Source organism: Ambystoma mexicanum, chromosome 2p (assembly GCF_040938575.1).
Source record: "Ambystoma mexicanum isolate Mex_15411 chromosome 2p, UKY_AmexF1_1, whole genome shotgun sequence".
Lineage (NCBI taxonomy): Eukaryota > Metazoa > Chordata > Amphibia > Caudata > Ambystomatidae > Ambystoma > Ambystoma mexicanum.
In genome coordinates, this window is record NC_090923.1 from 714,195,268 (window position 1) to 714,220,139 (window position 24,872).

A 24,872-nucleotide genomic window follows, 5' to 3' on the forward strand; every position below is an offset into this window, starting at 1 on the left:
GTATTTATTGAGCACTGACCGAGCTTCGAGAAGCAACAGAGCGCTTTACCCCACGCCCATCCACCCTACCCTACTCTCTCGTCCGCCCACCCAACCCCTACTCCCTCTACCAACACCCACCAACCCTAACCCCACTCCCACTCTCTCTAGCCTCACCCACCCTAACCCTACTCTTTCTACCCCCACCCACCCAACCCAGACTCTTCATACCCTCACCCACCCTACCCCCACTCTCTCTACTCACACCCGTCCTACCCCCTCTCTCTTTATTCCTGCCCACTCTGCCCCCTCTCTCTAGCACCACCCACCAACCCCCTTTCTCTATTCAAATCTACCACCTCTCTCTTTATCCCCACCTCCACTCTACACCCTTTATTCCCCACCCACACTACCCCATGCTACCTCCTCTAACCCTCCACCCACCACTCTTACCCTTCTGATCATTCCTCTCACACTCTCGCTTTATTGCTTACCCTCTCACTCTTTCTCACTCATATTTCCTCTTGCTCATCATCGATGGCACGATCTATCAATGGCTTCCTCCTTTGCTCTATTCCCCATCTCATTCTACTACACACCTGCACCCCTTAGCGTATCCTCCTTTGGAACTTTGCACTCTCCTCCTTGAACCTTGATGCTTATATATGCAAAATGCAAAAAACAGCAATAAACGCAAGAATTATTGGCGTTGCCAATGCTTGTTAGTTTGGGTTATTAGGTTTCCCTTGCGTCGCCTATAAGCCGAAACTATTGCACTAGAGTACAGATATGGCTGAATGGCATATGAGGAGGGAGACACGTCCTATAGGTGTTGTTTGGGTGTGTGCCCACGCATTAACCACATATGGCCAGGCTAATCCCTATGGCCATACCCATCCAGTTCTTGTCCCTCCCCGTCCAAAACACCTCTGAGTGGAAACTCTTTAATGTTGTTTTAATCAAGCCTTAGCATCAAACTTTGCACTCAAAGTGCCTGCCAGTGTTTTTTCAAAGAAGTCTTCTGAGAATTAATGACTTAATTGGAGCTGTAAACCAACTGAAGGTGTAATAAAAATGTCTTACCGGGTCTACGATTAGACACTCTATTCATAAGCAATCTGCTGTCCTTCTCTGAAGTCCTGTTAAGAACAAGCATTGGCAAAGCCATCAGTTTGGCTTGTGTATATAAGTATTAGGCATTTTCCAGGCACTGCTATTAGATACCCATGTACTTGCACCGTGTTGCATCCCCTAGCACCAATGGCCAGTTAATATCACTACGGCTGTGCCTGGCAAGTGCCTTTTACATGCCCACACAAAAGCCCAAAATGTTGGCATTGCCAATGCTTGTTTAAAAATGCTGTCACGCCCCCCAGTTCAAGCTATTTGTGGTTCCATGAAAGAAAACGCACGGCATGGTCCACCTGTCAGTGCACAGTGCATCCAGGCTTTAAGAATGTGGGCATCTGAGAAGAGGGCTTGGGGGGAGGGGGTAAATCAGAGGGTGCGCTTTATCTTTTTGTCCAGTAAGTGGAGGGAGTTCTCGCCTATGCTTTCAATTGTTGGGACAAATCTAGTCACGATGCAGGTTAGAGGAACTTTTTCCGCAAGCACATTTTGCAGGAGTGGTATAAATAGGGGGTATTTTGAGGTGGTGTTAATATAGTAACCATGAGGTATTTACTGCTGGCAATATCCCTAGAATACACAGGTGGTCGGTTAAATAAATACTGACAGTTTTGTATTATTTCTGTATAATCTTAACTTGAAATTAACCTAGACTACACCATCCAGAATGCATTCGTGTGTTAAATGAAACCTCAGAACCGGAGGAGTCATGCCGTCCTCAAGTACCCTGCCCTGAGATCTGTAACACGGCTCATTCGCCTAACACTAAGCTAAAATGTCCGAGCGCGCTCAGCGCTGTGCGACTCGGGATAGGGCTCTAGAGTCAGCTGGTGAGATCCTGCGTAGCTGGTCCCCCCCCCCGGTCCGTCCCTACGTGCTGTGTCCAAAGGTTGAGATTTGGACTGTGGTGGCTGCCTTACTTTGGCACCGGTTCAAAACAGCTCCGCGTGCAGCTGGTGCCCTTGTAAGGTGAGTGACAGAGGGCAGCAGGGACACGTACCGAGAAGGAAGCGAGACCGAAAGCAGGAACAGGGCTGACGCTATGGCTTCCCTTCCGGCAAGTACACGACTAACAACTAACACGCAGCTTTGCTTTCTCTGAATACAAGGCGTGCAACAATCTTTCCTCCACTTCCAGCGGCTCGCTGATTTCAGAGGGCGGTCGGGCATGCACAGACTACTGTATAGGGAAATCAGGGGATGTCCCTGCATAGAAAGCATTTACAACACTCAAAATATTCTTTCGCAGATAAGTGTTTTGTACATTTGAAATAGCTTCAAAAAAATCCCCGAACAGGAGGACATCTTAATCTTTACAAACTACACAATTCGAATATTAACCAAAAAAACTAGACGCAGCCTGCGGCAAACTCAACGGTAAATAAAAAGCAAAGGGGTCTGGGGGGAAAAGAGGGCAGAGCAAGTGTATACAAAAACATTTCCCATCGAAGCAGGTCAAGTACTATCCACTGGCATGGTATATCTGCAGTGCTTTAAGTGGAATACCCTGTGTATGTCTTTTTGGGGGGGGTTGGATGGGGCTTAGCCTAAAGGAGCAGCATATGATTTCAGCAAGGCAAGGGTCACCTTACCCAAAAAGCAATACGTCTTGAGGCCATATAAACATGCATTTTGGGCCACCCAGCATAGTCTCAGGTGGTATTGTCAGCATACTTTTAAATACACCTCAATCTGGTTCAGTTTCTAAATTAATTGCTGTATGTAAATAAATCAATTTCTGACTCTGGATATAAGCAATTTATTCAGCGAGTATAACTTTCATTCTGCGAATAAATGACCCAGGTTCAGGTAGTTTAATAGCTCTTAAGTGCTCTTTATTTTATTTATATTTATTTGGCTACATATAGCTCCCAACAGCTATTCACTACTTGGCCTCAGACAATCAGGCTTTAGGCCAAGACACAGCACCAAAACAGCCCTCTTGGACCTAAAAGTCCAAATGGATGAAGGCAAGGACACTGGTAATCTGGCTATTGTCCTGCTGATAGAACTATCGGCAGCATTTGATCTTGTTGATCACCAGATCCTCACTGATCACCTGACCACAGCAGCTGCCTTCTCTAGCAATGCATCTACTTGGATACAGTAATTCCTCTCCAATCGAACTACTAGGGTCTTCGCACCCGCAGCTGACCCAATCCCCATATACTGAGGCTTGCCGCAAAGATCTTGCCCCTTATTCATGGATTATTTGCGACAGAAAAACAGGATTTGTGCACCATTCTGCCTGCAAATCCCTGTTTAACTAATGGGGATTTGCAGGCAGAATGGTGCACAAATCCCTTTTTTTGGCGCAGATAATCCATGAATCAGGCCCCTCGCCGACGCTTTACAACATCTTTACGAAGCTCCTCTTTGACCTTGACAACCTGGTTCTCACATATACGAATTACACTGATGATACCCAGGTTTTCATTACTCTGACGGGGTGCTATGAGGACGATTATAAATTGATTAATGACATATATCTGGAGATTCAGGCATGGATGGCTGACCATAGCCTATGTCCCAAAGACGAGAAGACAGCTCCTGATAGTCGGTTCCCAAATATGTTTAAACAAACTAGATCCACGTTGAACCTCATTCAACATCGATGGGAACTTGATAAAAGTGGCCAAAGCAATCAAAACTCTGGGAGTCTACCTAGACTCCACCCTCTCACTGAAGAAGCAAGTGAATGCCATCGCCTCCACGACTGCTTATACCAACAAGCTGATTAACGCTTGCAAATAATTTCAGTCACCTAACAGTTGCATTACGCTAGCCAGGGCACTAGTACTCTCCAAGATTGATTACTGCAACACCCTCTTCTTAGGCTCCTCGGAACGGAACCTAAACAGACCCCAGGTCAAAATAACACCGTGAGATCTGCATTGAACATCCCCAGATCCAAACACATCACCAGCTTCAGACAGGAAGCCCACTGGCATAATTTGATATAATTTCCCTCCGTACGCTAGTCATTACCCACAAATGCCTGACTAACTCTGCCCCTAAGTACCTATCAGACAAATTCACCAAACATCAGCCAGTCAGACCTACCAGAGCTCTGTACTTGCACTGCCTCACTATCCCGAGGTTCAAACTAAAAAGAGCTGGAGGAGCTAGTTTCCCCGTATTAGCAGCCAAATACTGGAACCCCCTCATCATCAGCACAGAACCTTCGTTCTGGACTTTCAGAGCCAAAGTAAAGAGCTGACTCTTCGATAAGAACCACCAAACGGTTATGGATGCCTAAACTGTAACATCTAGCGATCCGTATATTGGCCCACTTGTACTCTTCTTTTCTCTTGTATTGTATCTCCCGTCGACCTGCCTGTAACTACTGATTGACCTGCACTTACTGTTTGTTGTAATCCTTTGTATGCCTATAACCCTTCTTAAAGTCTGGTGCCCAGTTACCTCAGGGTTCGGTGAGCATTACAAATAAATAAAATAAAATAAAATAAACAGATCATATAATACATCACACACAAGTGAAATTAAAAAAAAAGATAATCGGTAAACAAAAAACAATACATGTCCATTCATGTGATCTAACAATGGTATTATGAAAATAATTAAGAGTCTTGTCGTTCTAACATTTATATTAATGAAGCTTGGATATCAAGATTAATATGTCGGCCAAAAATGTAATTAAAGCAATCACGAGAGCTGGCTTTGTTCTGACTATGAATCTACCCCACAACATCTTGGACACCAGCAAGTCACTGTTTTATATAAAGCGACCCAGGCATTCCCTTCTCCTGTTTTGAGTCCTAGGCATTGAATGAGTAGACATCTTATAGTCTCTGCTGTTCTTTTTTTCTAGGAATAAACATCTGTACTGGGCTTCAGAGACTAACTTTAAGCAAGTACCCAGAACAGCTTCATAAGGTAGTTGGTTAAAACGTGCCTCATGAACTAAGGTTTAGAGAACTTAAGTAGGTATGGTTGTGGTTTGCTTATCTTCTAATTCTCTTCCTAACATTCTTGTTCCGGCATCACGTATCAGACCTGCTAGGGCATCCAGGCCCTCACAACATCGGCATCAGAGGAGCAGCACTGGTAGACGATCTAAATCAACCTGCACTGCTTTGCAGTATTTCCGCATCCTACTCCTGTTTGGAACGCCACTCTGTGCGGATCACAGTAACCACAGAAGCCGCAGAGGTGAGCCCCACTCCACTAATATCGGAGCACTGAGACCAACGAGCATTCCTTTTGGGAAGCCCACACTGAGCCTGGAGGGAGAAGCGAGGCTGCACAAGATGGCCGCCCGCACACAACTGGAGCTTCTCCTCCAGTATCCAAAGCAACCATGTCGCGTTCCCTTTGATTGGTTGGCGCATCCTCTTATAGACCGATAGGGAGCCCCCTGGTCTAAGGCTCACATCTAAGGCCCTGACCGGGCTGATTAGGGCCTGGAGGGCACCCACCTTTTGCTCCCCTGAACCTTGAAGAGCAGAGCCTCTATTTGCAGCCAGTGGCCCATATGAACCTGTTCCTTGGCACCATCACGCTCTTCCCACATCAACAAATGAGTGATGGCTGAACTCTCCCATTGCCTCCTCCACTACAAAACCTGAACCTTAACTGTCTTTATCACTCTCATTTTCTGCCTAACCTATCCTGCTCTTCCTCATTGCATTTTTGTGTCTTGTTTGATTCAAATCGAGGAGTTTGTGTTCTTAACATCCTGCACCCCACATTCTGCTTTGCATTTCTGTGCCCTGTTTTCGATTTTCAAACCTGGCTGTGCTTTTTAATATCCTCCACCCCACAATTTGCATTGCATTTGGTGCCCCTCTTGTAGCCACTAGGCAGCGTTATGAATTGGGCTTGAACTGTGCAGTGCAACTATGGTCTGCCACCCTGATGCTCGCAATATCTCCTATCTTCTCCAACTGCTACACTATCACCTACCCTCCCTCTCTTACAAAGTCTGGAAGGAAAAAGCACACAAAAGACCTACTGAGCGCTAACCCTGGCCTACCCATAGTAGACACCTATGTCAGTGCAATTTACAGACAGATCTTCACCGACATCCTTTTCTCTGTCCCCTCCCCAGATCTATGGACTGCTCATCTCCCCTGTCCACCTTTCACATCCTCTCCCATTAATTGTGCCACCAAGTGGGAAGTCCTCTTGGCCAGCTTCTCATCACGCTTTATCATTAATGTCTACCACACAGGCACTATCTTGGTTCAGGGTCCTCAACCCAACATCCTGCTCTTTGCCAGACACTTGCCATCCCTCATTAACTTCCTTCCTTCACCTGCCTGCCCCCTTCCACTCTCTCTGACCCTCCCCTTCTGACTGGTGTACCATGCCCCTGTAGTCCACCTCAGGAAACCTTCAAAGGTGGACACCTCCTTCAACTGGCTACTGTTAACGCCTGCTCAGACAACAAACACTTCACCGACATCTGCCTCCTTCTTGAAGACACTGACCTCGAAATTCTTGCCCTTAATGAGACAGGATTCAATGCCAGTTCGGTCACTTCTTTTGACTCCCTTCTCCCTGATGGCTTCAAGATAATTTCCAAACCACAACCTCACTCTTCCTTAGTGGTTTCCTTCCTCCATCATACCCACCCATCTCTACTCCTTCTTTGAGAGCCTGGTCTGCAAGTTGGTCATTTCTCCCTCCTCCTCCCTGACCATCGCCACTATCTACAGGCACCTCAGCACCGACCCCTCTGGTCACAACACTCTCTTGGCCTGACCACACTTTCCTCTCTACCTAGCTGGGTCCCCTCGGCCCTCTGACTGCACCTCCTCCAGCCCTGCCAACCTTGTTCACGAACATCCGTCCGATGAAACGAGTGTCAGCTGCTGCCTTCGCATCCACCTTCATCCCCCCTTCTCACCCCACACCTGACTCTACTTCTGACTCTGCTCTCAGCAACCTCCATCTGGCCATTAACAACACTCTGGACACTCTTCCCACAATCATGAGGATCCACCTGAAACCTGCCTCTTAGCTTATTACCTGGTATGACTCTGAACTTGTAGCCCTGAAACACAAGTACAGAGCTGCGGAATGGAAATGGCAAACCTCAGACACGCCCTCTGATGAACTGGCCTGCCGATTGCTCCAAAGGCAATACAGACTCTTATCCGCAACAAGAAGAGGGTCCATATCCAGGTTCGGGTGATTCCAAAAAAGTGGCTGAACTCTTTCAAATCTGCAGGGAACTAGCCAACCCTTCCGCAATCTCCTCCCCTTCCCAGGCCCTCTGCAACACACTGGCCACACACCTCACCACTAAAACTCTGGATATCCTGAGCACCCTTGCTACTTGCTCCCCCATCTCCTCTCGAACCCCCCTGCCTCCTATGGCCTCTCAATCTCCTCCTCCTTCTTCCTCTGTCTGCGCCTTCTCCCCGTCGCACCCAATGAGGTTACTAGAGTTATCCCCTCTATGAAAGTTTTCCCCAAACAGGGTTCCCCTTGCTCCTCCAGAACCATCAAGGATAACATTGTCTCTCTTGCAAACCCCGCTGCCGCTAATGCAGATTTCTTTAAAAAAATCTTTTAAAAAGATTGCCATTTCAGAAATACAATAACGTAAGCAGTACCCACCCCTGCCTTCTGAGCCAGCAAGTTATCTTAGTTTTAGTAATTGTAGCACAGTCTTATGTTTATATGAATAGACATATCATTCAATACCCAAAATGCATAGTTTTTTAGGGCAATAATGAACATTAAAGTCTTCATGTAAACATTTCAATACCTCTTTCCAGTCTTCTGTGGACGAGGAAAGTTCCCCCTGGAGGGAGTATTTCATCCACTCTAGAGACAAGACGTTTCATATGTTAGAGAACCATTCTGAGCTGTGGAGAGGATTTCTTTTCTTCCAGTTCTGGGCTATCACTAAAAGTGCAGCTAGCTGGAGTATTATATAAGCTTTCTGAGTAGATTTTGATCGTCGTCTGAAATCCTCTTCAATTGTAATCATCAAGCAAGATCGTACAGAGCGGGGCAGATATAGCTGGCTTCATCTGTTTTAATCGGGCTCGGGTATAGTGCCATTGCACCATGAGTTTATACCAAAACTCTCAAATTCGAATCGATCTAGAGAGCTTGGGTAGTATTTTCCATAACGCTTCCCATTCCTGATCTGTTACCTCCTCCCCCAGTGTAACCTGCCAATGGTTTTTGAAGCTAAACATCACATTTGGTGTCCCTTTCCCCCATTATTCTGTATAGACTGGAGATGATAGCTTTGTTCCCTGGATTAGTTGACACAAAAGTCTCAAACGGTGTTAACTCCCTCACCGCAGCTGCCCTGATTAGAGGAGCTAAAATCCAGTGTCTCACCTGGAAATATTGGAACCTACATTTTTCGTTAAACCCTAGCTATTGTTTGCATTGTGCAAATGATTTAAGCGTTTCCCTCCTGAACATATCTCTCAGCTTTTCACATCTAGCCACCTTCCATTCTTTAAATGTATTTAATTCCATGCCTGGAGTGAACTGGGGGTTAAGAAACATAGGAGCAAAAGGTGATGGCAACGTTGTGAGACCATATTTTTTGACCGCTACATCCCATGTGTCTTCTACTACATTTATGATTTAGCTTGCATGTATATTGGCTGGGTGATCCTGCTTTGGTAACCAAAGTAGCTTTGTGCTCCCCCCGCAGCGCTTGTTCCATTTGTGCCCATCCTTTCTCGGAAGCACCCATGGACAAATCCCAGATCACCCTAAGTTGAGCTGCTTAAAAATATATCAAGAAGTTGGGAAGGCCCATCCCCCCTTTAACCGTGGGGAGCATTAACATAGTTAAAGCAATCCAGGGGGGTTTGTTATGCCACACGAAAGACGAGACAGCTCGATGTATTTTATGGAAAAACAATAGGGGATCCTTGATGGATAGCTTTTGAAAAAGGTAGAGTGCTTGAGGGAGGGTCACCATTTTTATAGAATGGATTCTGCCCAGCCAAGAAATCATTTGAGGATCCCATTTATTTAGTTGAAATTCAATTTCTTTCAATAAGGTGGGGGGGGTGGAGTAGTTGGCAGCATATAAACCTTGTAATGTTGGGGTCATTTTTACTCCCAATTGATTGATTCCCTCTTTTGCCCATCTTTGTTGGGTTTGTGCATGTAAATCTATAATTTCCATGGGCGTAAGTAATACATTTAAAATTTCAAATTTATTTGCAGTCGCGCCCCCCCTCCCAAATTCCTTTAATACACAGGCTGCTTCTTGTAATGCACTTGATGGTTCTGCTTTGTAAGCAGCATGTCATCTGCATATGCCATAATTCTATGGTTGGCGTCTCCAAACGGAATGCCTTTTACCTCTTCTGTTTGTTTAATTTTAGCTAATAGGGCTTCCAGGTGTAATGCATACAACATAGGTGAGAGGGGTCACACTTGCTTTGTACCACACTGAAGAGAAATAAGAGAAGATCATTGACGTTTATTAAGAGTCTCACAGCGGGATTGCTGTAGTTTGCCTTGATCCACCCAATGTAGTTTGGACCGAATCCCAACTTGTCTAGTGTCAGAAAAAGAGGGACCACTCCACTCAGTCGAATGCCTTTTCCACATCTATAGAGACAAGGACCGCTGGAATCTCTTTCTTCTCGACCTTCTCCAAAATGTGGCACACTCTGCATATGTTATCATGCATTTGCCTAGACTTAATGAAACCGGTTTGAACCGTATGTACCAGCAAGAGTAAAAAAATCAACTATATGGTTGGCTAGTATTTTGGTAAAAACTTTGGCATCTATATTGATTAGTGCAATTAGGCGATAGGATCCGCAAATAGTTGGGTCTGTGCCCGGCTTAGGGAATAAGATTATTTTGGACTCTTCCATGGTAGGGGAAATCTGTTCTCTATGTAAAAGAGTCATATAATTTGGTTAAGATAGGAGTCACTATGGAGCAGTATGTTTTATAAAACCTGGCTGGATATCCATCCGCCCCAGGTGATTTCTTTAATGGGAGTTCTCGGATAATCCTGGACACCTCATCCGACATTATGGGTACTTGTAGGGTCTGACTATCTACTAGGGTGAGCCTAGGGAGATTGACCGAATTTAAGAATGCTTTTTGGAGATAAGGATTCGGGGGGTCAGATTTATATAAATCAGTGTAAAATGATTGAACTTTTTTAAGGATGCGGTCAGTTTCGGTAGTCGCCTCTCCTGAAGACAATTTAATTTGGCCTATCACCCTGGATGCCGCTCTTTGACGAAGCTTAAACGCCAGGAGGCGATACATTTTGTTGGCTTTAATATAGTATTTCAGTTTAAGGAATAAAAGGGATTTTTTTAGCTTTCTTGGTTTGATGAAGATTTAATCTGCCTCTGCTGCTCAAAAAGCTTTCTACATCTGTGGTCCAAGCGAGAGCCAATAATCACACGAGCTAGTATGGCACTATCAGCTATATCAAGAAATGGTCTTGCGTGCACCAGTAACTTGACAAAATAGAAGGCGCGAGACACTGATATGCGCTTCCATTGTGAGCTCTGAGTCCAGTATCATACCCATTGTCTTAAACCTTCGGGAGTGTTGTTAGATGGCAGTCAGAAATTTGAAAGGTGGCATGGGCAGGATCCGTTTTACGCAGTTTGGAGGCTGTTCCTGCCAGCATAATATCTGTTTTTCCATTGTTTAGTACCAGGCCATTAAGAGTCATCCATTGATGAATTAGATTGTAGGTGTTGTTAATGGTCTGTGAATCAAGCTCATAGTTACCGGAGAGAGGAAATAGACACTGAGTGTCATCCGCATAGTTTGCGTACCCAACGCCTTCTGCATCCAAGCAGTTTAAGAGGGGAAGCGTGAAGACGTTAAAAAGCTTTGGGCACATAGAGGGGCCCTGGGGCACCCCCCATTCCAAAACATAGCCTCTGCAATAGAGTCTTCATGAAAGACTCTCGCCCTTTCGATTGGAGAGGAAGGACAGTACGCAGCTAGTCACCTCACTAGAGAAATAGGCAGTGTCTTGTAGCCTGGTAACTAGGATGGCATGATCAACAAGGTCAAATGCCGCAGTAAGATCTAATAGAATCAAAAGTGATGCTTTACCTTTGTCTGCTTGCTGAAGAAAAGGTGTTTTAAGGTCTAAAAGAGTAGCTTATGTGCTGTAACTACTTCTGAAACCAAATTGGTTAGAGCCAAGGATGTTGGGCCTCATTACAAATCAGGCGGTCCGGAAATAACGGTGGCGGTAAACCCGCCGCCACCGTTGTTTCCGGACCGCCTGATCCCGACTCCTGCAGGCAGGAGGTGATGTTCCCGCCAGGTTTGACCTGGCGGATTTAACACCGCCCGCCTGCAGGCGGACGAGGAAACACCGGCAGCATTACGAGATACTGCCGGTGTTTCCATGATCCCCATTCCCATTGAGTCCTGTAGGACTCAATGGGAATGGGGATTAACACCATTCCGCCTCCGTGATTCCCGGGAAACCAGGGTTGTAATGCCCGGGTAATTCCGGGAATCACGGAGGCGGAATGGTAATACGAGACCGGCGGTAACCAGGCGGTTTTACCGCCTCTGTTACCGCCGGACTCGTAATGAGGCCCGTTGTGTGTTTCTAAGAACCTCTGAATTTGTTGATACGCCACCTTGTCCAGAAATTTCAAAAGGAAAGGTGAATTTGTAATCGGGTGATAGTTGCTAGGTACGTTAGGATCCAGTGAGTTTTTTTCTTTAGAAGAGGTGAAATCCAGGCCTGTTTAATAGTACTCGGGACAGCGTTTTCCCTAAAGCAAAGATTAACACATTTGGTGATGTGGTGTCAAGAACGCTGCACATGATTTGACAATGGGAGCAGGACAGCTCTCGCCCCTTACAGTTGATAGGTTTGATTTTCAACAGGAATTTAAGCATATCAGGTTCAGATATTTCACAAAACCTAAACGGAGCTTGTGATGTGAGTGATTGCGCAGGACTGGCTGGGGTAGATAGATCCTTAGTGACACAATGCTTGACACAATGTCCTTGCTTGATATTGGCAATCTTGCCTCAGGGAATTCTGGATATCAGTGCACCAGATAGTGTCTTTTATCACTGAGGAGTGGACTGGGCATGGTTCTTCCAGCTCACGGAGTATTTTGAACAGCTCTTTTGAGCTCGAGGCTGCATCCTTGATTCTTTGTTTAAATAAGGATTTCTTCACCTCCTGAATTGCGGATGTATAGATTTTAGCTGCTATAGAGTAGCTTGTTTTATCCACCAATAATGATGACTTTCTCCAGCTCTTGAATGCAAGTTTTTTCTTGCAGTTAGGTATCTGAATTTCTGGGGTATAGCATGGTTTCGAGGGTTGAGATTTAACCAATCTTTGCTTTAATGTGTTAACTGCCACCACCATTGTATCATCATAGGCTGATACCAACTCAGTGGATGATTTAAAACTGTCACTTTGAATAGGTTCAAAAAAGGGAAGCAAGGAAGCTGGGGTAAACTTGCGCAGGTTACTGCACTTGACTTTCTTAGGGGGATCTCTAACTTTCCGTCTATGCATTAATGGAACTTTTTGAAAATGTATGGATAGATTGTCTCCCATGGACATGGTGTGACCTCCACCTTCTCCACTTGAACGTCATGAATGACTACCCAGTCCAGAATCCTTCCTGCAGTATGTGTGGGCTTAAGAATGTTCTGTGTAAAGCCCAGACTTTGCAACAAGGCCTGTAGCGTTCTAGCATGTGGGTGCGATAAATCATCAAAAAAGTGTCCTAACACAACACTCTTGGTTTCAAATCCATAGACAGCCGCACACACAAACGAGAGCAAAACTCTGGCATTTTATTTGGAGGGCGATATAATAAGAATATAGTGCAGGTATTATTGGGATCAATGGCCCAAGAGTTGTCAGAAATTATCTCCACATTCAGCTGTCGAATATTAAGTGAAGAATGAAAAATGCTGTCCAGTCAAAGTTTCGAAACAATAGTTTTGAATGCCAAAAGTTCTGACACAAAAGTGTCGAAAAAAAAAAGTTTTGAATGTTTTTTTTTTATATTAAAGGGTTTATTTTAATTTTGTATTGTAAAATAATTGTAAAAGAAACTTTTTTTTTCAACACTTTTGTGTCAGAACTTTTGGCATTCGAAACTTTGACTGTCGAAACAGTCACTATGAACCTGAAAAATGAGAGCAACCCTTAACGATCAGCTCTGAGGACTTCATACTTTGGGGGTATTGCCAGCATAAGAGCTGGACCTGCCACTGAATGCAGCCATGTTTCAGTTATAGCACATACGTCTATGCCACTATCCAGGATAAAATCACAGATATCCATTGAATGTTTGATCAAACATCTGGTGTTAAGTAGCGCAAAGCACACAGGTTTAGGACCATCAGCCACATCTATACAATGGCTGTACTCGCCGTATAGTACAGCGTCGGTGGACAAAACCACTTGCGCAGTCATGCTGCTCACATTTTTAACTAATGCAGGCGAGGTGTTTTCAAAAACCAGGTCGGCTGTGCATTTAAGATCTTGAGCAGGGCTTTCGGGGACCATGCCAGCAGCTCCAGACATGCCAGTCGCTAAATTGCACACAAAGAAGTAATAGAGACACAGTAGGAGCTATTACCAGAGTGATCCCTCGCCAGTTGAGCCAGGACGAGAACCGGCGACAACTGGCCTCTTCAAACACGCTGCCGACGTGTTAAGGAAAGCTGGTGTTGCTGGGAAACATAGTTGAACGGAACTACAGCGCTCACAGGCAGCTAGGCGGTGTTAAGCACGCTGCAGCTCGCACAGGAGGAGGCACACAGTGAACCCGTAAAGCGGGCGAGATCAGAGAAGCCCACAGAGTCAGATCTAGAGGGATTGGAGAAATGAGTACACAGCTACTAATAAATAGATCGCTCAACAGGTAAATACAAGTAAATGTCAGTGCAGTCCTTAGCGCCGACACCCTCAGTGGGGTGGCACAGTGGCCGCCCATGCTGCTCCCAATAACCCCCCCCACCCCCCAGCTCTCATTCCACATTCCGACTCTCACTCCTTCCCAACTACCCTCCTCCCAAAGCAACCCAACCCCCATCCACCCAAAGGATAGGCAGAGACCAGTAGGATGAGTGGGAGAAAAATTGCCACAGCAAACTTTATTACACATAAAGTCAGGAGTTAGCTTACAGGTGTTCCGTTCACGCTCAGGATTTTCTACTCTGAGAGCAAGCAACTTTCCCCCCCCGCCCCCTCGGGTCCTTGGGGGACCCGACGCGGGCGCCCAGTCCCTTCCTCAGCAGTCCCTCTCTACCCTTTGGCCATTTCTTTATTTTGCAATTTTTCTTTCCATTTCTTTCCCCAACGCTATTTAAGTGCAATTTTTATTTCGTGCTTTAATTTCTTTCCATTCTTCATTTCCGCTTAGGCTCCTTCTAAAGGATGCGTTCCGGTCTTCTTTTCCCCTTCTTGCTCCCTTTCCCCTGGATTCTCATCTTCCCGTTTTCCCGGGTTGGCTTATTGATCATAGTTAACTTTCTCTCCCCAAACAGGTCTTCCTCCAGCCCATCCTGCCGTGCAGTCCTTACTGCTTTTATGAAAAGAAAAACAGTTCCCAAAGTCAAGCATACACTAAATACTTCAGCAGCAAGGTTATGCTTCACATAAAATGTAAGTCTGATTTAGAAAATGGCTCTGTAAGGCTGAAACACGTGTCAACAACGACTATAATTTTAATGAAAATATGGGCACCTAATACTGGTAATCTAAATAAAAATGTTTTATTAAACCAAAGCTATATTATATCATTATTATAGGGGTCTGGCGCACCATGGGAGTACATGATAAAGACTCATTGTTATGAGAGAGGGGTTCTCGGTAGAACTCCTTAGTGATAATGGTTGGCATTTCGTTCCTAGAGAAATGCAGGAACCTGGCAAGTATCGCTAATAAAGAACAGCTCCACCATGCTATTCCATCCTCAAGTGAGAAGTCTTGTATAGTGCACAAACGGATTGGTTTAATACTGCGCATAGTGAGGGATCAAATGGCAGTGTTATGTGAGTGACGCTGTACAGGAAATATTGTGGTCACACCGACCATAGAACCTAATGTGGCAGAGGTTGACCAACTCTCCAGCAGTTTTCATTGTACTTGATCTCTCCTCTGCATTTTGATACAGTCAACCACTCCATCGTCATGAAACGACTCCATGATACCCTAGGTATTTCGGAGCGGGTACCGGACTGGCTGACCTCCTTCTTCATTGACCGGCCGTCCCACGTTATTCTTGGCTCTTTTTCCTCCTCCACCTCTATCTCCACCGGTGGCATCCCCCAGGACTCTAACCTTTACCCCTGGCTGTTTAACAACTACCTTGCTCTGCTGGTACACCTCATTTCCACCTTCTCTCCAAACTTCCAGTGCTATGCAGATGAAGTACAACACTTCTTCAAACTTGCCTCTCATCCTCTTCTTACTTCCTCCATCATTCCTGATTGCCTATCTGCCATCCAGTCCTGGTGTATCTCTGCCTCAATGCCAGCAAGACAGAGATCCTTCCTTTCCGGACTCCTGCTCCCTCTTTATGTCCCTCACTCTGGCTATCTTCTATGGGCGATCCACCTTCTCCTTCATCTGAAGGCAGAAACCTTGGAGCCTTCTTCGACTTCTCTCTTCCTTCATCCCTCACATTCAGGACCTTGCCAAGAATTCCCACATTCAACTTCACTTCCTCAAAGGAATTCTTCCTTTGCTCACCTTTACCCAGAAGCTCAATGTCTCTAGAGCTCTGGTTCTCTCTAGGCTAAGCTACTGCGATAGTGTTTTCCTTAATCTACCCTCTCCTTCTGCATGACCCCTCCAGCTAATCCATAATAGAGCTGCAAGACTTAACCTTGCCGCCAAGCCCAGGTACCGCATCTCTCCAGCCCTAAAATCTCTCCACTGGCTCCCGGTTGCTACAAGGATCAAATTCAGATCCCTCTGCATTATCCATAAGGCTGTCTGGGGCCAGGGACCACGCTAACTACAACGTGTTCCCACTGAAAACTCTCCCTCCAGATCTTTAAGTTCCTCTGGCACCAAGTCTCTGTGTATTAAGCGCATCGCTAAACATCAAACTGGTGGGTGATTTCTTTCCTCGGCAGGCTCCCTCCTATGGAATAGCCTCCCCCTTCCTCTTCGTCTTGAGCCGCATCCACTCAAATTCCAGAAGCGCCTCAAGACTTTTCTTTTCACCTTCTCCTTCCCTTCCTCCCTCCTCTGTTAAATCCCTCATTTGCTGAGATCGGTGACCAGGGTCCTGACCATCCACACCCAATCGTCTACAGCCTTCACCCCTCCCAGCACTGCTTGGGCACCAACTGGCCTATGCAGGCCAGCACTTATTTGGTCGGCTGACCACTCCACCTTTATTTACTTTATGTACTTTATTTTATTTATATATCGCACAATCGACCCATAGGCATGATGGCGCGTAACATAACAAACAATAATACAAACAACAGGTAACATAAAAAAAGAAACATAATAAAAGTACGACCTAAAAACCAGTATAGGCCCCCTAGGTGAACAGGAAGGCAAGCCCATAAGCAAAATAAAGCTACCATGAAGTAGTTACACAGACTGAGATAGCAGGGGAGCAAGCTAAACCCGCACCTTACTATGACACAATCACAGTTTGGCATGGAACACCAGTCACTCTGCTAAATACGACGAATGACCTTAAGATCCGACAGTCTAACAGAGCCTGGTCCTGTGCGTTGGCGCAGCCATGCTAGAACTTTATTTCTTAAAGTTTCTCTTGTCTCTTTTGCAGTAACTTTCGGGATATTTGAGATAACAAAATTGTGTTGGTCTATGATAAACACATGCGTACTAAGGTCTTTGATATAGTGCATTCGTAGTTTATTTTATCGCACATTCCGCTTGACAGCTTGCTTGGGAGCAGGATTGTTTTCAGGAGCTTGTAATTCATGATTTTTATCTTGGATGTGATCCGGTACTAATGTTACTGTGGATATGTCCTCCGGTAGCTCTTTATCAACAGAACTGGAGTGATTGGTCTGTTCCTTAATGCTCGTCGGTGTCCTGACTGATACTTGCAGGGAGCCAATTATGAGGTTAGTTTGGGAAGCTTGTTCATGACTTGCTACTAGTATATTGGTTTGGCAGCCATGCTCCGATTTCTCTTTTTTTTTTTTTTTTTTTTGCTCTTTCAGCTCAGCTATGGGGAATTTTGTGACAGTTTGTGCTGCCATGCTGACTTTATGTGGACATATGACTGCTACAAACTCATTTAGAGTGGCCATAAGAGCACAGAGATTCTCTAAGCTATGACACTTTTGGAGTTTTGTCAGGATACTTTCTTTTAAATGTGAAAACTGCATAGTGGTAGTGTAATCTGCTTGGATAGATGAACTCTCAGGGCCCTTTGCTAAGGTTAAGGGTAAGGAAGATAGAGGGTCAGAGTCACTCATGGCATATTTCTTTATCCCTCCTAATGGGGTAGTCACAGCTGGTGAGAAAGCTGCCCCAGCAGGGTCTATCAGGCCCTTGCCGACTGAACGCTCTGGGGTGGATGGTACTGTATTTTCAATAGTGGGGAGTGGACCGACCAGGTCCAGATTGAAATTCCTGCTGGTAGAGTTATGTACTTTAAGATTCTTGCCCGTGAAGGAGGTAACTTTATGCCCCCTCTGTCTCCTTTGTGTGTTTAGGGCTAGAACCTCGGAAACACGGTCCCTGATGCACAGAGGTGAGACGGCTGGAGAGCCATGGCCAGACCAAGAGAGCGTCTCCCTCGCCTCCAATGCAGATTTGTTTATAGCCTGGTGCCCAGGCAAACAGCTTGGAGAACCAGGCTTGTTTATGTCCTCCATATAGAAATGCGGAGGGAGTCAATGGACTGACAAAATTATACCTGCACCTCACGGCTATCACCACTTTAATTGGTACGTGCAGCTTAACTGCGTGCAGGCCTTAAGATGAAGAAAGAGATCCTAGCAAAATCTTACCCTGTTGGCTCTAAGCCGCGCACTATAAAAAGTGGACCGGCTCCTCAAAGATATTGCCCAGTAGCCGCCCCTAAGTCTCTAGGCACTGTGTATACACCCTGGGTACCGATGTACCTGGGTAACGATGGGCGAAAGGGGGTAACAATGTCCAACGTTTGGAGCAGCTATCAGTCTCCAATCTCGGCGGCTCCGGCACCCGTCGTGCTGGAGTGAGGAGTTAGAGTAAAGGACCTGCTATGGCCCTGGAAGAGTCCTTGGAACGTCAAGCCGCACAGCAGCCTAAGGCTGCAGCCGCCTCCGATGCCGGGACTGTGCACTTACAGCTGCTCACTACGTAGCATTTGCCTCTTGATACACACCTAACCCCATTCCCTCAATCCTTCTCTCCCTCTGCACTTGTATGTTCTGAATGCTCACAAGGCAAAGTAGGTCTGCCTCTATCTTTCATCGTTGTTTTTGTTCTTCATTCCCATCTGCCCTCCCTGTTGCTCTGTGGGCGCTTTGAAACACAATTACTTGTTGTATAAGAACCTTACAAATGCACAATAAAACAATTATATATTTGGATAACAGAGTATTAAACGAAATCTCGATTGTGCATACATCACTTTTCATTGGCATATGTAAAATCAGCCACCACGTGATGTACCCTTTGCTGCGATACAATACCCTGCATCTCAGCAAGCAAGCTGCCACCCACATATTTAGTTCTTTTTTTTTCTCCATCTTCAAAGCCTAAAACAAAGCTAACTACTTCTCCCTGCTTTTTCAAAGGTGCAGCGCTAGATGCAAACCTCACCATACCAAAATGTCTCATGATTTATTTTCTTGCAGTTTAAGTACTCAGTGCCATCCCCAAGGTGGAGTCCATTAAATAGTGACATAGTGTGATATACTTACTGCTTGTAAGTGTGTCTCAGCCCAGTGGCTTTCCCCAGATGTTATTTTTTTGCCAATTCGTTTGGGGAGGGTTTTTGCGTCCCTCCTTTCCCACTGCAGTCTATACTCACTCCCAGTTTGTTTTCTGCTGGCCCAACGTTCACCTGGGGTCTGTGTGGGTTTTTCAGGTCGGGTGTTTGGTGTCTGAGTTCTGTTTGTCAGGGAAATTCCTAGTCCAGTTCCTGGCTGTTCTTGATTCTGTTCTCCTGGCTCCAGTTTAGGTTTTCTCAGTTGATCCCAGTTATCTTGTGGGAGTTGTTCTGAAATGAAAAGGGAGAACACTGGCCAGAAATAGTGCTGGTCGGCATTTTGCGACAAGGCGGTACCATTATGCACATACATGGCACATGAGGGGCTTGGTATGGGGTGTCCCCACTTTTCACCTAACAGGGTCATGACCCTATCACATTACCCTCTTGCCCTCCTTTCTTTATTTTCTTTCGTTCTTTAATTATTTATTGGGTATTTATAATGCGCCTATACACAAGGTGTTTCAAAGTGCAACAAGAGAAGAGAGCGGGGGGGAACAGGGATGAACAACAAAAGAAAAAAGGTCCTACTAGGCCTTGTGACATTCAGATCGTGCAAGTGCAGAAATGAGAAATGCAGAGGAGAGGGTAGGGTGGGGGGTAAGTACCGGTCAGGGCAAAAGGGCCCATGGGTTAAGTGAGTGCCAGGGGAGACCTGGTGGACAGAGCAAGGGGAGTGCAGAGAGTTCAGGGGAAAGAAGGTCCACATGCTAAGTGCGAGGGACGGGGCTGAAAGGGTTCAAAGGGTGCAGGCCCAGCCAGGCTAGTGCAGGGGGAGGGAGCCCGGAAGGGCAAGTGCAGGTTGGGGGCAGGGGGCCGGGGGTACATCAGGGGAGACCACATGCAGGGGTAGACTGGTCGAGGAGGGCCTGGTGCCCTGTAAGAATCTGAAGACATTATCAGGGGAGAGGGAAGGAGGAAGAGAAAAGAAGGGTCTTGAGAAGCTTCCGGACCCTAAGGAGATCCGGCTCCAGTCTGAGAGAGGCAGGGAGGCCATTTCAGAGGGAGGCACCTGCAGAGGAGAAAAATCTACCCCCCCCACTCTCTGCTTGGAAAAGCGTTTGATCTGCAGAGAATTGGAGCTAGAAGATCGGAGGGCTCTAGCAGGGAGGTATTTAGGGAGAGGGAGTTGGATGTAGCAGTGTCCTAGGCCCCAGAAAGCCTTGTGGATAATGCAGAGGGTCTTGAACTTGATCCTCGCAGCAACGGTGAGCCAGTGGAGAGATTTTAGGGCTGAAGAGATGCGGTCCCTAGGCTTGGGGCCAAGGATAAGTCCTATTCTGAATTAGTTGATGACGGCAAAGGGAGGAGTTTGACAGATTGAGGAAGAGGTTATTGAAGTAGTCCAGCCTGGAGAGGACCAGAGCTCTAGAGACATTGAGTTTCTGGGGGAAGGCGAGGAAAGGGAGAATGCCTATTAGGAGGTGCAGCTGAAAGTGGGCCTTCTTGGCAAGGTCCTTGATGTCAGGAGAGACGGAGAGTGAGGAGTTGAAGATGACACCAAGGTTTTTTGCCTCACAGGAGGGTAAGGGGAAGGTGCCTGTGGAAGGCAGCCAGAGTGAAGGACGGAGCTGACTGAGGTCCCAATGAGGAGGATCTCAGTCTTACTGGCATTAAGGCATAGATCATGAGCAGTGCACCATGCCTGAATAGCAGACAGACAGACAAGTCAGGAATGGGAGTGGAAGAGAAAGAGGAAGAGGAGGGAAGCTTGAAGGAGAGATGTGTCGTTCACACAACAATGGAAGTTAGGAGAGAAGGCGGAGATCAAATGGGCTAGAGGGTCAAGGTAGATGTTGAAAAGCTAATGCGACAGGATAGAGCCATGAAGGACACCACAAGAGAGTGAGATGGAGGGGAAAAAAGGGCAAAGTTGATCCTGGGAAGGTCGGTCAGAGATGAAGGAGGTGAATCAGTCCAGAGCCTGTTCCGTGATGCCAAGGGTATCACAGAGCAGATTCATAAGGGTGCATGATTGGCCATATCAAAAGTATAGAAAAGGTCAAAAAGGATGAGAACGGAGCGAGAGCTGAGTCAAGATTAGAGAACAAGTCTTCACGGATGTTCAGGAGTGCAGTTTCCATGCCTCTGCCAGCTCTGAAGCCGGACTGGTGGTGGAGGAGACAACCAACAGATTGTGTGGTGGATAAGCTGGGAGATGGCCAGCTTCTCCAAGTGTTTGCCCAGGAGGGAGGTAATAGAGAAAGGGCGGTAGTTAACCGGACGAGAGGGGTTGGCAGAAGGCTTTTCGAGGAGAGGGTGCTCGAGGGAGTGCTTGAGGAGTAGCAGGAAGGATCCAGTGGCAAAGGAGTGACTACAAAAATCAGCCAAGGCTGGAGCAAGGGAGTCCATGTTGTCCTTGATAGTTCTGGAGGAGCTGGGGAGCACCTGTTTGGATGAGACTTTCATAGAGCGGATTTGTCTAGAGAGTGAGGACAGAATGTCCTGAGTTTTAGTAATGAAGTGAGAGGCTAGTGCAGTGCAGAGGGACAGGGAAGGCAGAGGAGAAATGAATGGAGACTGCAGTAGGATTGGCGAGCTCCTTGCAGATTTAGAAACGTTCAGCTGTGTTGTTAGTGCCTCCAGAGATGCAGGCTTGGATATAGGCCCTCTTCTTCGAGCAGATGGAAAGTCTGTATTGCCTTTGGAGCAGGCACAGGCCTGTTTGTCAGAGGATGTACTCAAAGCCTGCCACTTCAGCTCAGTAGCTCTGCACTTGCGTTCCAAAGAGCCCAGGTCGGATCCATACTAGGTGTTGTGTACGTGGTACACGAAGCGCGCATGCGCGGCCCAGCGGGCTGGCGCATGCGCGCCAGTTAATAAAGGCGGCGCCCGGGGCAGTTCGCGCCGGAGCGCCGGAACAGGCAGACGTCTCCGGTGTGTGTTCCTGCGCGCCGCATACGCGCGCTGGTGCCCAGACCCAGGGGGGCCCACACTCCACCACAGTGCCCCCCAGGTTACAACACTGGCGACGAGGAGGTACGGTCCGCTTCCGTGCCCGACTACCTCGGAGAGACGGAAGTCTGCCGTATTACGGACCCGCGGAGCGCCGGCGGCCATCTTCTTTTCACTCGCTCAACTTCACACGTGGCGACAGTGGTTGCGGCCCGACTGGGTGCTCGTGCGCCACTCGCCAGCGGTGTTGGAGAACACAGAAGTATAATTTTTGGAAAGCCCACAGTTCTGCAGGCGCAGGGCTGTGGCAATTAAGAAGAAAGAAGTGGGTTTTACACCCCAACCCTACCACGAGACCAGGACAAGCCACCCTTCTCTCAAGACAGCCAACTGTGAGTACGTGGCGCTGAGATGGGTGAAGAAGCTGACGATGAGGGTGCCGCCGCCCCAATCCCTCGCAGAGCTCGTAGCTCCCTAGCCCCCATGCCGGAATTCGATACTACTGGCCCCCCTTCCAAGCTGGGCCCGAAGTGGCTATTGTGGGTCAAAAGACTAGATATGTTCTTCAGGGCATCTGGGGTGGACGATGATGACACCAAAATCGCAACCATGATCTACTCGGCAGGCGCAGAAGTCCACAAGATCTACGACTCCCTTGTCATCCCCGTGGTCACGTATGACGCAGTCAAGCAGGCACTCAAAGACCATTTTCTCCCCATGGCTAACGTGGATTTTGATAGGTTTGTCATGGCGCTGAGAGACAATTGGACGACGAGCCCCTAGACAAATTTTGCGCCCGCCTGAGACACCTGGCGACCTCCTGCAGATGGGCCAACGAGGAAGAAATGGTCCGCAACCAACTACTGCAGGGGTGCAGCTCCGGAAAACTTCGGAGGCAGGTATTGAGAGAGCCTGGCCTGACCCTCCAGCAAATTTTGGACCTGGGTAGAGTACATGAGCTGGCGGAAGCCAGAGGTGCGAAAATGGACGCTGCCACGCGACCAGGGAATAACGAGGACGCATTTGCAGTAGGACGGTCAGCTGCGGGTAGGTCGAGATGGGCGCCGAGAAGGCCCGATGCCACACCCACACCAGGCAACGCCCCATCGTGCTCGTACTGTGGGTATGACCTCCCCCACAGCGGTGACTGCCCGGCAAAGTCGAGGCCATGCGCCCGGTGTGGCACACCGGGGCACTATGCCAGGATGTGCCGAGCTGCTTCCCCCATTGCAGCAGGAAGGGGACCAGAGAGAGTTGGACGAGGAGGCGCTCGCAGAGTGAGAGGCATCTCCTCGATCGATCAGGGCCTGCAGGACCTGGATATCGCAGAAGAAGAAGAGGAGGAGGAGGAAGAAGTTTTCTTCATCTCCAGCATCGTGAAAGGTCCCGGCACGAGGCGCCAACCCACATGCACTGTCAACATCGATGACGTTCCCACCCCCATTCTCATCGACACTGGGGCTTCGGTCTGCGTGCTAGCCACCAAACATTATGTGGCCCTGCCAGGCCCAACGGAACTGTCAGCGTCCACGGCAAGGATATATGCATTCGGCGGGGAAACACCCTTACCCATCCAAGGCGTGTTTGTTGCCCCAGTCTCTCACGGACAAAACACCATCAAAGCAAGATTCTTCGTCACCAACGTCAGCCCACATTCCTTGTTGAGCTGTGCGGCGTCAGAAGCGCTCGACATTGTCCATTTCACGTTTGGGGTATACCACGCCGATCTGAAAAGCATGCTACACAAGTTTGAGACTCTCTTCAAGGGCATTGGCAAACTGAACGCAGAGCCCATTCGCCTGCACATCGACAAGTCCGTGAGGCCGACAGCCCTCAAACACCGCCGGATCCCTTTTCACTTAAGGGCCCAAGTGGAGGAGGAGCTGCAACAGTTGGTCGACCGAGACATCATCGAAAGAGTGGAAGGCCCCACCCCTTGGGTTTCGCCTATCGTAGTAGCCCCAAAGCCGAAACAGCCGGGGGCAGTACGCATCTGCGTGGACATGAGGCTCCCAAATGCCGCCATCAAAAGGGAGCGTCACCTCACACCCACTCTAGATGACATCGTCGGAGAACTTCAAGGCGCCAAAGTCTTCTCCAAACTGGACCTCAGGTCTGGGTACCACCAGTTGGAACTGCACCCCGAGTCGAGGTACATTACGACGTTCACTACGCACGAGGGGTTGTACCAGTACAAGAGACTTAACTTTGGGATCTCGTCCGCGGCTGAGGTCTTCCAGAATGCCATCAGAGGAGCCCTGTCCGGTCTGAAGGGTGTCATTAACATGTCCGACGACATCTTGGTCTTCAGACATGTTAATGAGAATAAGGAAAGTGAACACCTTAAACGGCTAGAGTGCACGTTTGAGAGACTACAGGCGGTAGGCCAAACCCTGCACCAAGAAAAGTGCGAATTCCTCAAAGACCGGCTGGAATTCTTCGGGTTCACCTTCCATGCGGGAGGCATATCCCCGGACCCTGGAAAAGTGAAAGACATAAGAGATGCGCCTCCACCCACATCACCGGCGGAGGTTCGGAGCTTCTTGGGGATGGTCAACTACTGCGGCAGGTTCATCAAAGACCTGGCCTCCCTGTCAGAACCACTGAGGGCACTTACGAGAAATGACGTGGCTTGGCAGTGGACGGTGACTGAACAAAGATCCTTCAATGCCATCAAAGAAGCCCTGTCAGAGCAGGAGACAATGGCCTACTTCAACCCCAGCCGAGAATCAGAGATTGTGGTCGATGCCAGCCCAGTGGGACTAGGGGCAGTCCTCATGCAGGCAGACGAACTAGGGGCCATGAGACCCATAGCATACGCCAGCAAAGTCCTCACCGACACGGAAAGGCGGTATTCCCAGATTGAAAGAGAGGCCCTTGCCATCCTGTGGGGGTGCAAACATTTCAGAATCTACATCCTCGGCAAACCTGTCGTCGTGGTTACGGATCATA

The 24,872-nt window shown here is 47.6% G+C and overlaps 1 protein-coding gene and 1 long non-coding RNA gene across 3 annotated transcripts in view; both read left to right on the forward strand.

The window, feature by feature from the left end:
* Positions 1-2,009: 2,009 nt before the first annotated feature.
* LOC138566705 (cytochrome c oxidase subunit 7A1, mitochondrial-like) overlaps positions 2,010-24,872 on the forward strand; it is a 127,489-nt gene continuing 104,626 nt past the window's right edge. For both annotated transcript variants that reach the window (XM_069644296.1, XM_069644297.1), the window contains exon 1: positions 2,010-2,164. In XM_069644296.1, coding sequence (XP_069500397.1) covers positions 2,150-2,164 — 15 coding nt within the window. In that variant the 5' untranslated portion in view covers positions 2,010-2,149. The remainder of the gene's footprint in view (positions 2,165-24,872) is intronic.
* On the forward strand, positions 4,877-14,712 carry LOC138566706 (uncharacterized). The gene is made up of 3 exons (XR_011301999.1): positions 4,877-5,004; positions 5,123-5,280; positions 14,593-14,712. It is a non-coding gene; the product is annotated as an uncharacterized lncRNA (long non-coding RNA).